General features: G+C 35.9%; 1 protein-coding gene across 8 annotated transcripts in view; it reads right to left on the reverse strand.

Moving 5' to 3' along the window:
• Positions 1-1,280: 1,280 nt before the first annotated feature.
• Positions 1,281-14,799, reverse strand: part of MKLN1 (muskelin 1) — a 319,909-nt gene continuing 306,390 nt past the window's right edge. For 4 of the 8 annotated variants that reach the window (XM_036328666.1, XM_036328662.1, XM_036328664.1 and 1 more), the window contains 2 exons: positions 9,774-9,828; positions 1,281-2,691 (listed from right to left, as the gene is read on the reverse strand). In XM_036328666.1, the coding sequence (XP_036184559.1) occupies positions 2,570-2,691; positions 9,774-9,828 (177 nt within the window). In that variant the 3' untranslated portion in view covers positions 1,281-2,569. Of the gene's footprint in view, positions 2,692-4,432; positions 4,917-9,773; positions 9,829-14,799 lie in introns of those variants that run through there. The other 4 variants (XM_036328663.1, XM_036328667.1, XM_036328669.1 and 1 more) reach the window with 4 other exon arrangements.

Raw genomic sequence — 14,799 nt, forward strand, 5'->3', positions numbered from 1 at the left:
GCATGGATATAATGAAGCCCTACATTCTCCTACAATCGTTACCAGCAGTGTAAAGCCCCATGACACAAACTCTGATTTACCTTGTCAATAATCTCAACAGTTTCTCACTTAAGCAACATCAAAGTGTTTGCTATCATTCAACCCCATTTAAACATGTTTGCAAAAAAAAAAAAAAAAAAAAAAAATCAGAAATAAAGAGAAAAAGTCCCACACCTAAATAAAGTAAAAGATAAAATTAAAATAAGCGTATGTAACAAAACAAAACTACTGGTACTATCAGGGAAAAACAAGAACAAAAAAGTCACTGAGTTCCCTCCAAATATGGAATCTAAATGAATGAAAAAAATGACAAAGCATTATAAAAATAAATCGTGGAGGGCAGCAGAACTTCATTTGGTTAATGTTTTTAAAGTGCCAGAATTCACAGAGAGCAAAATTCAAGGTTTTAAATTTAGAAACTCTTATCAAGTTCAAGTTCTTCCCTATCAACTCTTTGATTTGTACTTGTTTTCACAAAATGAGATTCAATTGGCTACCATATTAGTGATATTAATATTTTATATTCTAGACCAGCCGTGGGCAAACTACGGCCCGCGGGCCGCATCCAGCCCGTTTGAAATGAATAAAACTAAAAAAAAAAAAAAAGACTGCACCCTTTTATGTAATGATGTTTACTTTAAATTTATATTAGTTCACACAAACACTCCATCCATGCTTTTGTTCCGGCCCTCCGGTCCAGTTTAAGAACCCATTGTGGCCCTCGAGTCAAAAAGTTTGCCCACCCCTGTTCTAGACCCCTGTCACTCAGAAAAATCATTTTATGAAACTGTACAAGTATATAAGTAAATTCTATGTGCTCATCTGTAAAGTCAATTGGTTATTCTGCAGCTACACAAATTTTGGTACTTACTAAATTATATATTTTTCACAAGGTAAGGTACAGATCTAATTGTTTAATAAATCACTATATTGATTGCTTTGGGAAGCTTGGAAAGCTAAGAAGCCCAAGATTCAAGCCTAGAACTAGGAAAAATAGATTTCTGTCCATCCCCAAAAGAAGTAAAATCATGCAATACAGGGTGAAGATGGATCTCCAAGTCTCATTCCTATATATGAGACTTTTCAAAAGTGCAACTCAATTTCTTCTCTTTCTTTGGTGAGACCTAATCTTGCTACTCAAGTACATACTGAATTCCATAAAGTCATTCACTTTTAAGAGCCATTGGACTGATGAACATTCATTATACTTAGTCTGCTTTAAGCATGGTGGGTATCAGTTGCACACGGCACACTTTTTTTTTTTTTTTTTTTAATACAACTTGTTTTTCACACAGCATACTTTTGAGCAAATGTAATAAGCACTGGTCAGGTGTAGGTTTCCTATATTGCATTCCATAGCACCTCATGGAACAATAAATATCTCCATCCCCCACAAAAAATAGACAAACCTATCTGCCTTTTTCTTTTTTAGTTTAGTGAAAAAGTATTTGCACCATTTTTCTTTTCCTTCATTTAAAAAAGCCTAGTCTATGTGCTTAGTGAAATGCCTGTCAGTTGTATTCCACCGGACAACTACACGCCATCATTCTTTAAAATACCAGTATGCAGAAGCAGATGTGCGGAGCCAATGTGTCTGGATCAACAAAGCAGAGCTCTGGACACCCATCCTCCCAAATGAAAATGCTACGGATTGATAGCACAGGAAGTAATGGAAGCCCTGGGTCTGTGCAGCTCTATCAGAGAGGAAAGCCATTTTCTTCCAAAACTGCCACAAAGATATCAATGAACATATTAATCACTTCTAGAATCCTCCTGCTGGCAACTTTTATAATGGCTCTTAAAGGTTCTGAACAATACTCTTCTGTTTAAGTTTCTGTGACTCAAAGCTTATAATATCCACCATAGAAACACTACAGACCAATCTTGGGTTTCATTTTTCAGTTCTATGAAGAGGAACATATATTTGAGCCCTCTGTTTCTCCTATTGCTTAATGGAATACAAGACTCTAGTCAACAGAGACATATACACATCACTTTAACATACATCAGTTGCCCTACAGAACTATATACTGTTAAGAATGAAGAGGTAAACAAGTGACACCACCTACAAGCAGCTGTGTGATGCAAGGTAAAGTGAAACGGGAAGGGAGGAGAAAGAAGAAGGTCACACAACCCAACAACACAATCCCAATTCTTATAGCACTGGGTCTGTTAATAGTGCTTACTTGCCCTAATTTTATAAAAATGAAATAAAAATCAGGAAAGGGTAAACTACCTGATTATTATTTTTTATACTCGTTAATTTTTAAAAGTTAAAGTAAAAAATATATATATATTTAAATGGAAAGTATACCAATTTCACTTTATTATTAACTTAACTGAGGAATGGGATGAGGAGAATGGGGCTGAGGTCAGGTATGAAGAAAGAGGGTTAGAACTTGTGATGGTAAAGATCCCTTCGGGATTCTGGTGCAGTCCTCAGTCACTGCGGCCTGTCGGTCAGTAGAGTTGAAATCCAGAATACTGAAAGCAGATTCCTGGTCTCCATTTCTGTCCAGTGACTCTTCAGTTACAGTGTGATGAGGTCCACCAGGTTGCCTTTAGGAGGAGTCATGCTGTCAGGAAAGAAATTTACTAAGGTGTCAAAGAGCTGAGTTCTTTGAGCATAGGTATGATCCACATCTGAAAAGCCTGTGAAGGAGAGATACAAAGAAATTCATCCATTGTGTTTAAAACTCAACACATAAGAGAAAAGCCAGTTGAGAAAAGCAGCAATGTTTAATGGAAAAACCAAAACCAAAACCGGCTTTAAAACTAGAGCTATGGGTCCTGACCCCCGTTCTGACTGGCTGGTAGCATTTTCAATGACTGATGTGAAAAGAACCTAGCCAAATAACCAGCACTTTAGTAACAATAGTGATTTAGTAACAATAGTGATTTCTCTTCCTTTTCCTGCAAGCATTTTCCTCTTCTAGTCCACTGAGGATTATTTCACTCCTTTTCTGACTTTTATTTATTTGTATTAGTATGTATTCATGGATCCTTTCCTTGTTCAATGTTATATTCATTGGTATCATTTTAATACTCATGTGGTCCCAGATTTGTCCAGTGAGAACTCTTTCAAGCTCCTGTCTTTCTGAAATATCCCTGTTAATTTCTAGCACTTCCTTACTTTCTGGTAGATATCCAAGCTTATCTTTACACAGCTCTGGAATTCGCTATTTTTCCATGGAGCTCTAATTCCTTTTAGTGGTGAAGGATATTTAGAATCCAGATCAGTTGTACTAATTACCAAGGGTCTTATTGTTTCCAGGCCTGTACATATATGTACACACATTATGGTATATACATAGTGTATTTTTTCTTTAACAGAATCATGAGTTCGTGTTTTTATTGCTAATTCCAATTTTTTAAGAACCTCCACAGGATTCTTCCTTTCCTTATCCCATTCTATATTTATATCTCCTTTCTCCCACTAAGAAAACCAACTCCCAGCAACATCATCATATTTACTCATTTGCTCAACCTAATACACACAAAAAATGTTCCAGAATTACTATACCCATACTACTATCAGCAAAAACTCAAACAATTCTTTGCTTTTGTCTTTAGAGTATATCTGCAAGTGTATAGTCTAAACACTGTACTAAAAAGATTTAATTTCCTCCCCCTTGCCCCTTCTGCATGGTAATGTTACTAATTTGATAGACGGGTTTGTTTGTTTCTCTTTGAATTCAACATTAGGGTTTTTCCCTTGTTCTCTTTATTTGTGAAAATGTTGTGGTATTGATTCTGTGACAGTACTCTAATGAAGTAATACCATTTTCATGAGATCAAATGATTTAGGAGGGAAGAAACACTAAGTTCCTACTGTGTGCTAGGTGTTTCTGTATGACTGCATTGCATTGTCATACAAAACAACGAAGCAGTTATCATAAACTCCACTTTCAAATAGGAAAATTTAGAGAAATTGAGTAATTTAATAAGGTTCCACAACTGGTAAGGGAAGAGAATGGAATGTGAATCCATGTCTATCTGACTCCAAAACCCATTTATTTTTATTAACTAACTAGAGGCCCAATGCACGAAAATTTGTGCAAAAGTAGGCCTTCCTTTCCCCGGCTGCCAGCACCGGCTTCCCTCTGGCACCCGGTACCGGGCTGCTTTCCTCCTCTAGCTGCCCACAGGCACCCGGGACCCGGGCTGGCTTCCCTCGGCCCCAGCTTTGTCAGGAAGGATGTCCAGAATGACGTCTGGTCTAATTAGCATATTACCCTTTTATTATTATAGATTGAGTGCTTAAGTTGTAGGCAATGGGCTAAGTTCATTTAATCCTCCAAGAACATCTTTTACTTTTTCACCCTTTACCAATGAGGAAATTGAAATTATACTTCATTAGATGAATGGTTAAATTATGGTAGACCTTTATTATGGAATACTATGTGTCACTAATAAGAATATAATAGATCTATTGTAGTTTCATGCAAACATCTCCAAGTTACATCATTACATTTTAAATTTACAATGCAAAATACATGTTTTTATACTATACAATAAAACCAGAACACCAAAACTATGCACCTACGTGTGTACATGAATATATACAGTCAATTGTCATTACTCAGATTCATATTTGTGTGCCTGCCTACAATCCCACAATCAATACTGGTGGCACTTCACAGAGATGCTCAGAGCAGCGAAAATTTGAGTCACCATATGCACACATTCTCAGCTGAGGTCAAACTGGGTGATGCTCTGTCTTCTTGTTTCAGCTCTCATGATATAAACAGTCTACTGGTGCCATGGTTTTTGCATTTTGTGCTTTTTTGGGGGTGACATCACTGCTTACAATGGCCCCCAAGTGTAGTACTGAAGTGGTGTCTTGTGTTCCTAAAAGCAAGAAGGCCATGATATGCCTTATGGGAAAAATTTGTCTGTTAAATAAATAAGCTTTGTTCAAAAATGAGTTATTAATGCTGTTGGCTATGAGTTCAATGTTAATGAATCAACAATATAAACATATAAATACGGTATCTTTCAACAGAAACACACATAAAACAAGGTTATGTATTGCTAGGTTAACAAAAATGTTGTGAGCAGAGCCTTGCACAAACCTGTGTATGTCCCATAGGAGGAATGGTTCAGTATTCACTAATTCAGTGTTCTTGGGGACTTTATAGAATGTAACTTCTGCAAATAATGAGAATCAACTGTATCTTGATGTCTGTGTATATGGTTGTGTGTGTTTGTGTAAAGATCTGTCCAGTATGAGTGGTTACACTTGAGGAGTGGGGACAAAGATTGAGGAAAGTTGTTCAAGGAGAATCTTAAGCTTTTATCTGTATTCAATTTTTTAAAAAAATATATCAAAGAGGGGCGGGACACTAAGAAACTCATCAACGGTGACATGACTATTTAAATATCAGAGACAGGACAAAAACGGTTGTACTGATTCTAAACCTCATGTCTCATCCCAATCACTTTTTCTCACCACAGAATGAAATGAGGAACTAATCACTCAGAAGAGTGAAAACTGGTAAAGCTCAATGAAAGGTGGTATAGTTAGTGGTTTAGGGAATGAGCTATGAACCGAAATCACTAAGGTTTGAATCCTGGTTTTTCCACTCACTAGCACTATTCCTGGACAAGTTACTTTTTGCCTCTCTGTGTCCTAGTTTCTTTGAATATAAAAAGGGATCATAAGAGTAGCTACTTCATAAGGTTGCTATGGAAATTAAATCAATTTTGTCATGTAAAGTGCTTAGAATAGTATGTGGCCCCATAGTAAATGCTCAGTAAATACTAGCTATCACTCTATCACTATTACCATGACTGAAGACAATGCCTGCTCTAAAAAGAAAGTGACCTATTAGGAATAATTTTTAAGCTAACATTCTACACAGAATAGGTAGTTTTCCTATTTATGGTGAAGAAGTAGTAGTAGCAAAAATTCTCATTTTTTTCTGGATACAAGTTTCTTTATTACACTTCCTAGTTCCAATAATAAATGTATTATTATATAAAAAGCACCTGTAAACATGTGAGCTACAGACAAGAGGTTGAAGCAAGTATCTTACTGAAATCTAAATTTGGTGGGCTAAAAGGACATAGCAAATTCTGTGAAATTGATAAGGCACCTACTGACAAATGTCAGCGCCAAAAAGCACTAACTACTTACTGTATAAAATGTTTTAAATATTTATCTGAATTCATACTTGCACATCATATTCGGACTGTAAAACTTATAAAGAGAGGTATGAAGACCAAAAAGGCAATGTGTTCTATAGACCAGATTTCTCCTACCTGTCACATACATTGTTGAAAATACACTTAACTGATCCAAAGCATACTTTCTGGAAAGAAGACATTGCTCTTAAAATTAGCAAAATGTCTGAGTTAAAGCTTAAAAGTGCCCACAGCCACCAGAAGCTCTAAACTAAAGATCCCTAGAGGTTATTCTTCCCTGAAGTAATTTTTCAAAACTAAGATAATGGAAGATACTTACTTATAAATCATTATCTTTTTAATTCTTTAAATTTTATATAACATTAACAAATATTTTTTATTTAATTCTAAGAAATTAAGATAAACTAGATTAATTCTGAAGGGAGCCAGAAAGTTAGGCTGAAGCAAATTTCTTCTTATAAGATTTAGAAAATGAAATATTTGGCTTATTTATCATTAAAGATACACATACACACACACACACACACACACACACACACACGAGGCCCGGTGCATGAAATTCATGCACTCGGGGGGTGGGGGGTGTCCCTCAGCTGGGCCTGAGCCCTCTTGTAGTCTGGGAGCCCTTGGGGAATGTCCCACTGATGGCCTAAGCTGTTAGTTGGACATCCTTGGCGCTGCTGTGGAGGTGGGAGAGGCTCCCACCACTGCCACTGCACTTGCAGCGCTCCCCCTGTGGGTGCGTAATGACCACCAGGGGTCGGCTTCTGCGTTGAGCATCTGTCCCCCTGGTGGTCAGTGTGCATCGTAGCAACCAGTTGTTCCATAGTTTGGTCGATTTGCATATTACCCTTTTATTATATAGAGAATATATACACACACACACATCTGTACATGAAATAACCCATTTGATTTCAATTCTATGTGGAGTAAAGGTAAAACAATTGGACAGCAAATGAATGAGAACAAAAACCAGGAACTCTAAGTAGGAATGAAACCTATAAAAGGTACTTTTGTTCATCAATTTTTATGCAAAGTAGTTTTCGTTTTTACTATATCAGATTTCTCATTATTAAAATTAGCATGCCATGTGAATTTGCTCCTCATCCAAATTCACCAATGATACAAAGATTATACATATATTTTTAAATTTTTAAAAAAATATATTTTTATTGATATCAGAGAGGAAGGGAGAGAGATAAAAACATCAATGATGAGAGAGAATCACTGATCAGCTTTCTCCTGCATGTCCCCTACTGGGGATCGAGCCCACAACCTGGGCATGTGCCCTTACCGGGAATCGAACTGCTGGACCTTCAACCACACCGCCCAGGCCAAAGATTATATTTTTAAGGGAGTTAACAACAGTGCCCTAAATTGAGCACTTACTAAGTGTTTTATTTTGCTGTTTTCTATAATTATTTCACTTCTCTCAACAACATGAGGTAAGTACTCTCATTACCTCCATTTTATAGATGAATAAATTAATGATTAAGAAGGTGACTTGTTCAAGGTCACTTTTAAAATTAGCAAGTGACAGAGCTGATATCTAAACCTAGATTCTAACTCTGAACCACTATACTATGTTCTCATCTCTTAACTACTAAATATACTGCCTCCCTTTAGACAAAGTAGGAAACAAAACTCCACAGGAATTTTCTTTTTGTATTTTTTCTATTGTGTTTGTATTGTTCTCAGAGCATTTGAGGTTTGTTTGAAATCCAAGTAAAACAAAGTTTCTAACAAAATATATTAGCTGGCAGTGAACAGGGCAGAGACAGAAGAAAGGAGTTAAGCTAAAGGTAAAATATTTGCTGACAACAGCCTAACATATTTAAATAACTGCCAAGAAATTCTTGTTCTATAAGTCAGCCAGAGACATTTTAATGCTGCCCATCGATAAAGTAAAAATAACAGCTCTGGACTGTACTGTCTACATATAACAAGGCAAATATTCATTCAAACTGAATATCTATGTGCCAGGCTCCCAATTCATTTAGCTCTAAACCTGGTCAAATGGTAAAATTCATAAGGGCATGAATTTCTAAAATAATGCTTATACCTAAATTTTCCATCACAAGGTTGAGATTTCTTAACATCCTGAAAACATCTTTTTTAAAAGCCTTTATGTATCCCACCCACTGTATGGAATAGTTGCAAACAACTATCAACATTTTTAGAAGAACCTACTGGAGTCATACTTTACAGCAGCAGTCTCCCCAGTCTTGCCCTATGGAACCCAACGTATTCGGGAACCAGACCTCCATACTGCAGTTGCCTTGATCAGTAGAGAAGCCTTGATTACCCATTGTGGAAAAAGAAAGGGCAACACCCCCAGGAACACTGCTATTTTTCCCCATCCCAGTGAAAAATACCAGAATTACATATGGTCTTTATTTTTTTCCTTTGAGGTATGGTTCACCTTTAAGAGACAAAAGGACAAACAATAAAGAAATTAAACTGATATCCCAAAGTGTTATTTTATTCCAGAGATAAAGAATTTATATTACATATACTAGAAAACTTCAATACTGTTGCTCAATTCTAAGGCACACAATAATAGCAGTGGCACCGATGAGATTAATATGCATTTACTATGTGACTACATCTTATAATGACAAGAGAAAAGCTGGAAATTCCCATATTTCAAAAGGCTACTACCTTGCTGAAAAGTTAAGCTATAAAAATGACTTACAAAAAGATCTTTGAAAATTCACCTGACTTAAAACTCTGGGTTCTGGAACTGCTACAAATTCCCCACTTTACTACGGTCTACTTTACTTTAATAATTTATTAATATTAAGTGAGAGTACTCTTAAATGAAGATGGATGTTTAAGATTCATCAGTCTTGGTTTCTTTAAGAAATACTGAGTTTTGTCCTGGCAGGTAACTAAACTGGTTTGAGCATAGTCCCAACACACTAAGGTTGCAGGTTCGATCCCTAGTAAGGGCAAATACAAGAATCAACCAATGAATGTATAAATAAGTGGAACAACAAATCGCTGTTTCTCGCTCTCCTTTTCTCTCACTCTAAAATCAATTTTTTAAAAAAGAAACATCTGAGTCTCAAGTAGAATTTTTCTTGAACAATCAAGATGCCAGCATACAAAAATTCCAATTTTCAGAAAAAAGATAATTTATTTTCTCTGCTCCCAAAAGATTTATTTCATTTCCTATCCTATCACCATACCCCATCACCATTCTGTTGACACCACACAACACCACAAAGAACAAACTGAGAGGAAAAATCATTCAACCAACAAGTGTTATCTCAAAGTAAGTACATCAATAATACAATCTACATTCCAAAACAATGCTATAACAAATTAATTTATCTTGATCATGCTCCTATTGTCATCTGTTTATATAATAAGAAAGCAATTGGTGGAAAAGGAAAAGCAAACTGTTTTATGAACTGGTGACTGATAACTCCGTAGTAAGTTATCAGAAATTCTGCATTCTACCTCGAAGCCTGCTCCGCTGCTTAGATGAACATTAGACGCCTGATGTTTCATTTAAAAAAACCCAACTCCAACCTCCCAAATGCTAGGGCACCTGGCTGAGTAAACTACATGGGAACACTTACCTAGAGCTGTAAAATCTGAACCAGATTTGAATAGAGCTGAAGCAAGGAGCTGAAACTATAAAAGAAAAATAGAAGCAAATTAGCTAAGCACATTAGAGAAAAATAACTTCTCTAATTATGACTATTCATTAGCCACTGTATGCCTCTGCATTTAAGTCTATTTACCAATGAGTGGCAAGAAGAACACCATATTTAGGTAAAAGAATATACTGACTTTTCTACTGGATTGCTCATTATTTTCCAAAATACTGAACCAAGTTCTGGAATTATTTTATTAAAATATGTATTTATTAGCAAATAACTGGTCAACTGAAATAAAACAGAAAATTACTTTCTCCAATGTGAGATAGTCTATCACATATGGATAGACTGGTGTCTTGAACAGATAATAATTCTTAGTACATACACATTCTCATTTCAAAAATAAACACATGCTACTGTAAAACACTCTGCTGTGCAAATCGAACTCTGAGGAAAAAAAGTATGCTTATTATGCATAGGCCATTCCTAAATTATAAGTTAGACTGGTATTCCATGCCCATGTACAATTACATTGTTATGAATTACAGCTGTAATACAAGTAAATAATCTATAATAATAAAAGCATAATATGCTAATTAGACTGGACATCCTTCCAGATTAAAAGCGGACTAAAAGTGGCCAGAGGGAAGCCCGGGTCCTGGGTGCCAGAGGGAAGCTGGTGCCGGCAGCTGGGAGAAGGAAGGCCCATCCTTGCACGAATTTCGTGCATCATGCCTCTAGTATAATAATAAATAAGAATAAATTGATTCACATACAACTGTAAACCTACTTTTGCCCACCCTATATATAGTTCTTTATAAATGCTGGGTCTCAATCCTCTGTCAGAAATATCTACTGCAAACATTTAGTCTGTGGCTTACCCAGTTTTTAATAATGTCTTTGAGATTTTAATTTTGTTGAAGTCCAATTTATCAAGTTTTTTCTTTTATGATTTAGTGGCTTTATGTCATGTCCAAGAAATCTTTGATCTATCCCAAGGTTGTGAAGATAGTCTAATTTCTTCTTGAAGTGTGTGTGTGTGTGTGTGTGTGTGTATACACACACACATACATACACATATATAGTTGTTTTTTTTTTATTAATTTCAGAAAGGAAGAGAGAGGGAGAGAGATAGAAGCATCAGTAATGAGAGAGAATCACCGACTGGCTGCCTACTGTACGCCCCTACTGGGCATCTAGCTCACAACCCAGGCATGTGCCCTTGATCGGAACTGAACCCGGGACCCTTCAGTCCACAGGTTGATGCTCTATGACTGAGCCAAACCGGCGAGGGCTCTTCTTGAAGTTTTTATTGTTTTGAGTTTTATATTTAGATCTGTAATCCATCTTAAATTTTTATATAAAATATGAGATAGGGGTTGAGATATCAGCACATCTGTTAAAAAGACTTTCCCTTCCCCAATGTACTTGGCACCCTGGTCAAAAAAATAAAAGTAAAAATCAATGGATTCCATTGATGTGGGTCTATTTCTGTACTCTATTCTGTTCTACTGATCTATCTGTCTATCATAATACAGAGTTCTGAAATCAAGTAGTATGAGATCTCCAACTTTTTGTTTTTTCAACATTGTTTTGGCTAGTGCAGGACCTTTTTGAATTTCCAAATGAATTTTAGAATTAGTTTGTCGGTTTTAATAATGACAAAACCCAAGCTTGCTGGCTTGTTTATAGGGTCCACATTAAATTAAAAACCAGTATGGGGAGAATGAGCATCTTAACCATTTTTAGTCTTTCAATCCATAAATGTGATAGGTCTCTCCATTTTAGGTCTTATTTAACTTCTTACAACAGACTTATAACTACATATTTAATTATTTTTGATATTAATATAAACAGGTTTTTACATTTCCTCTTCTAATTGTTCATTGCTAAGAAATATAAGAATAATTCCTTTTCCCCTATACGCCTTGCATTCTGTAACCTAGCTAAATTCAGTTATTGTTTTGCAGACTGCATGGGCTTTTCTATGTACACAAAATGTCATCTACAAGTGCAAACAATTTCACTTATTCCTTTCCAATCTACATGCTGTTTATTTCTTTTTCTTACATGGCAAATAGAGGGTGTCTGTTGACACGTTTTCCATAGATGCCCTTTATGAGACTTAGAAAGCTTCTTTTTATTTCTAGTTTGCTAAGAATTTTTATCATGAATGGGTGTTTAATCTTGTCAAGTGCCCCTTTCTTCATTTATTGAGATGATCTATGGTTTTCTTCCTTTATTCTGTCAATGTGGTGAATGACTGATTTTCAAATGTAAAGCTAACCTGTGTCCTAGGATAAGCCCCTACTTGGTCATTGTGCATTAAACTTTTTATATATTGATGGATTCAAATAGCTAAAATTTTATTAAGAATTTTGCATCTGCCCTAACCGATTTGGCTCAGTGGATAGAGCGTCGGCCTGTGGACTCAAGGGTCCCAGGTTTGATTCCGATCAAGGGCATGTACCTTGGTTGCGGGCACATCCCCAGTGGGGAGTGTGCAAGAGGCAGCTGATCGATGTTTCTCTCTCATCGATGTTTCTAACTCTCTATCTTTCTCCCTTCCTCTCTGTAAAAAATCAGTAAAATAAATATTTTTTAAAAAGTATTTTAAAAAAAAGAATTTTGCATCTGTATTCATGAGAGGTATTGGTCTGTGATTTTCTTTGCTTGTAATATCTTTGTTTGTTTTTTAATCCTCACTCAACGGATACTTTTTCCATTGATTTTTTAGAGAGTGGAAGAGAAGGAAGAAGAGAAAGTGAGAGACAGAAAGAGGGAAACATCCATGTGAGAGAGATGCTCTAGCCACTGAACCATACTGGCCAGGGCTCTTTGTTGTGTTTTTATATCAGAGTTAAGCTGCTTCATAAAAGAATTTAGAAAGTATACTGTCTTCCTCTGGTTTCTGAGAGTCTATGTGTAGAAGTGGTGTTTTCTTGCAATTTAAATTGTTGATAGAATTGAATGATACAGCCATTGAGGTGCAGAGTTTTCACTATTAGTCAGTTTTCAATTACAAATTCAATCTCTAATTGACATGAAGTTCCTTAAGATTTTCTAATTCTTCTTGTATCTGCTTTGTTAAATTGTGTTTTTTAAGGAATTTGTCCATTTCATCAATTAGCAACTTGTTGACAAAGTTATTAATAATGTTTCCTTATTACCTTTTAATGTGTGTAGGGTCTATAATGATTTCCTCTTTTCATTTGTGATGTTGATAATTTATGTTTTCACTTTTTTTCCGTCTTCCCAGGGGCTTACCTATTTTATTCACCTTTTCAAAGAGCCAACCTTTCACTTTTGAAATCTTTTCTATTATTTGTTTCTATTTTACTAATTTCCCATCTTCTACTTATTTTGAGGGTTAATTCCCTTTTCTAACATCTAAGGTTTATTGGCTCTACATACAGAAGGATAGGAGGGGCAGGGGAAACCCTGTTGTTTAAATAATGTTATTAAATTATGGGTCTAGGATTTTAACAGGTACCAAGTGATATACAATCTGAGTAAATGCAGACCTGTCCTCCAAATTCAGACTTGAATATCTAACTACCACTTCAACATCTCAAGTTGGCTGTTTCATAGACATCTCAAACTGAACATACCCAACATTAAATTCCTGATCCCGGTCAGGAGTCCCCACCCACCACCACAAACCAGATCTACCCAGTGCATTTTCATTTGGTTGATAACTTCATTCACTCAGGTGAAAAACTTTGGAGTCATTTATTCCAAATCCTATGTCCAATCCATCATAAAATTCTGTTAGTTCTATCTATAAATATATTGAGAATCCGATCTACTTCATTTCTCACTAATTCTACGACTACTACTTGGGTCTGAGCTACAATAATCACTTGCTTAGATTTCTACAAACTCTTGCTTAGATTTCTACAATCTCCCCCATGAGTCTCTCTGCCTGAATCCTCATTCTCCTTCCTTCATCTATCCTCAATACAATAGAGTGATGTAAAATATAGAGCAGATTATATCACTCCTCTGCATAGTACTCTGAACTAGCTTTTCATCCATTCAGAGTAAAAGCCAAAGTTCCAGCAATGGCTTACTAAATCATTCACAATCTCCAATTCCTGCTCTTACCTCTCTGACCTCATCTCTGACCACTTACCCATCTCACCTCTACTACAGCCACAACGGCCTCCTTGCTGTTCTCCTAAACAAAGTCAGAATGCACTTAGCCTTGGTTCTTTGTTCTAGCCCTCCCTTAGCCAAATTATTGTGTTAGATCACTTCCTCATATCCTTCGTCTTTGTGAAAATCTCCTTTCTAAATGAGGTCTGTTATAATCATCCTTATTTAATACAGCAACTGCCCATTTCTCACCCCATTGCATTCTGATCTTCCTTTACCTTTTTATTCCTCTTGTACCTAGAAGAATGCCTGGCATACTGAAGGGACTCAACACACATCTGTTAAATTAATGACACCAGTACTCTGGAAGTTCAGCAGAAATTTTCTTAATAAATAATGTGCAATACTAGCTAAAACTTGCTTTTCTTGTTTTTGTTTTTTTTCTCTATTATAGAATCCTCTGAATGATGGAATTAATTTAGGCATCCTTTTCTTGGGTCTTTCCTTGGGGGAGGGGAATGCCATTTTCATAATCTTTACTAGAAGCTCATCACTAATTTAGAACCATGTTCTGGAGACTGGACAAAAGCAACGAACCATTTGGTATATAACCACTATTTCCCCAATAACATGATGATCACCTTCATGATGATAAACACCCCCCCAAAAGAAAATTCTAAAAACCACTTTTAGTTGCTGTATAACAACTTAATATAGTGAAAATTTTATAAAGTGTACATAGAGAACAAAAATAAACTACTACATACAGCAAGTATTGGATAGCATTAAGGCCTTTCTTGATAAGTGGAATGATTTCTTAAAAGGAAAATGAAGACCTATATAGCTTACTAAAAATATTGTAAGTGTATATACTAGAACCATCATCAAGAGATTTCTTCTCCAAAAC

Source organism: Myotis myotis, unplaced genomic scaffold (assembly GCF_014108235.1).
Source record: "Myotis myotis isolate mMyoMyo1 unplaced genomic scaffold, mMyoMyo1.p scaffold_m19_p_11, whole genome shotgun sequence".
Classification (NCBI taxonomy): domain Eukaryota; kingdom Metazoa; phylum Chordata; class Mammalia; order Chiroptera; family Vespertilionidae; genus Myotis; species Myotis myotis.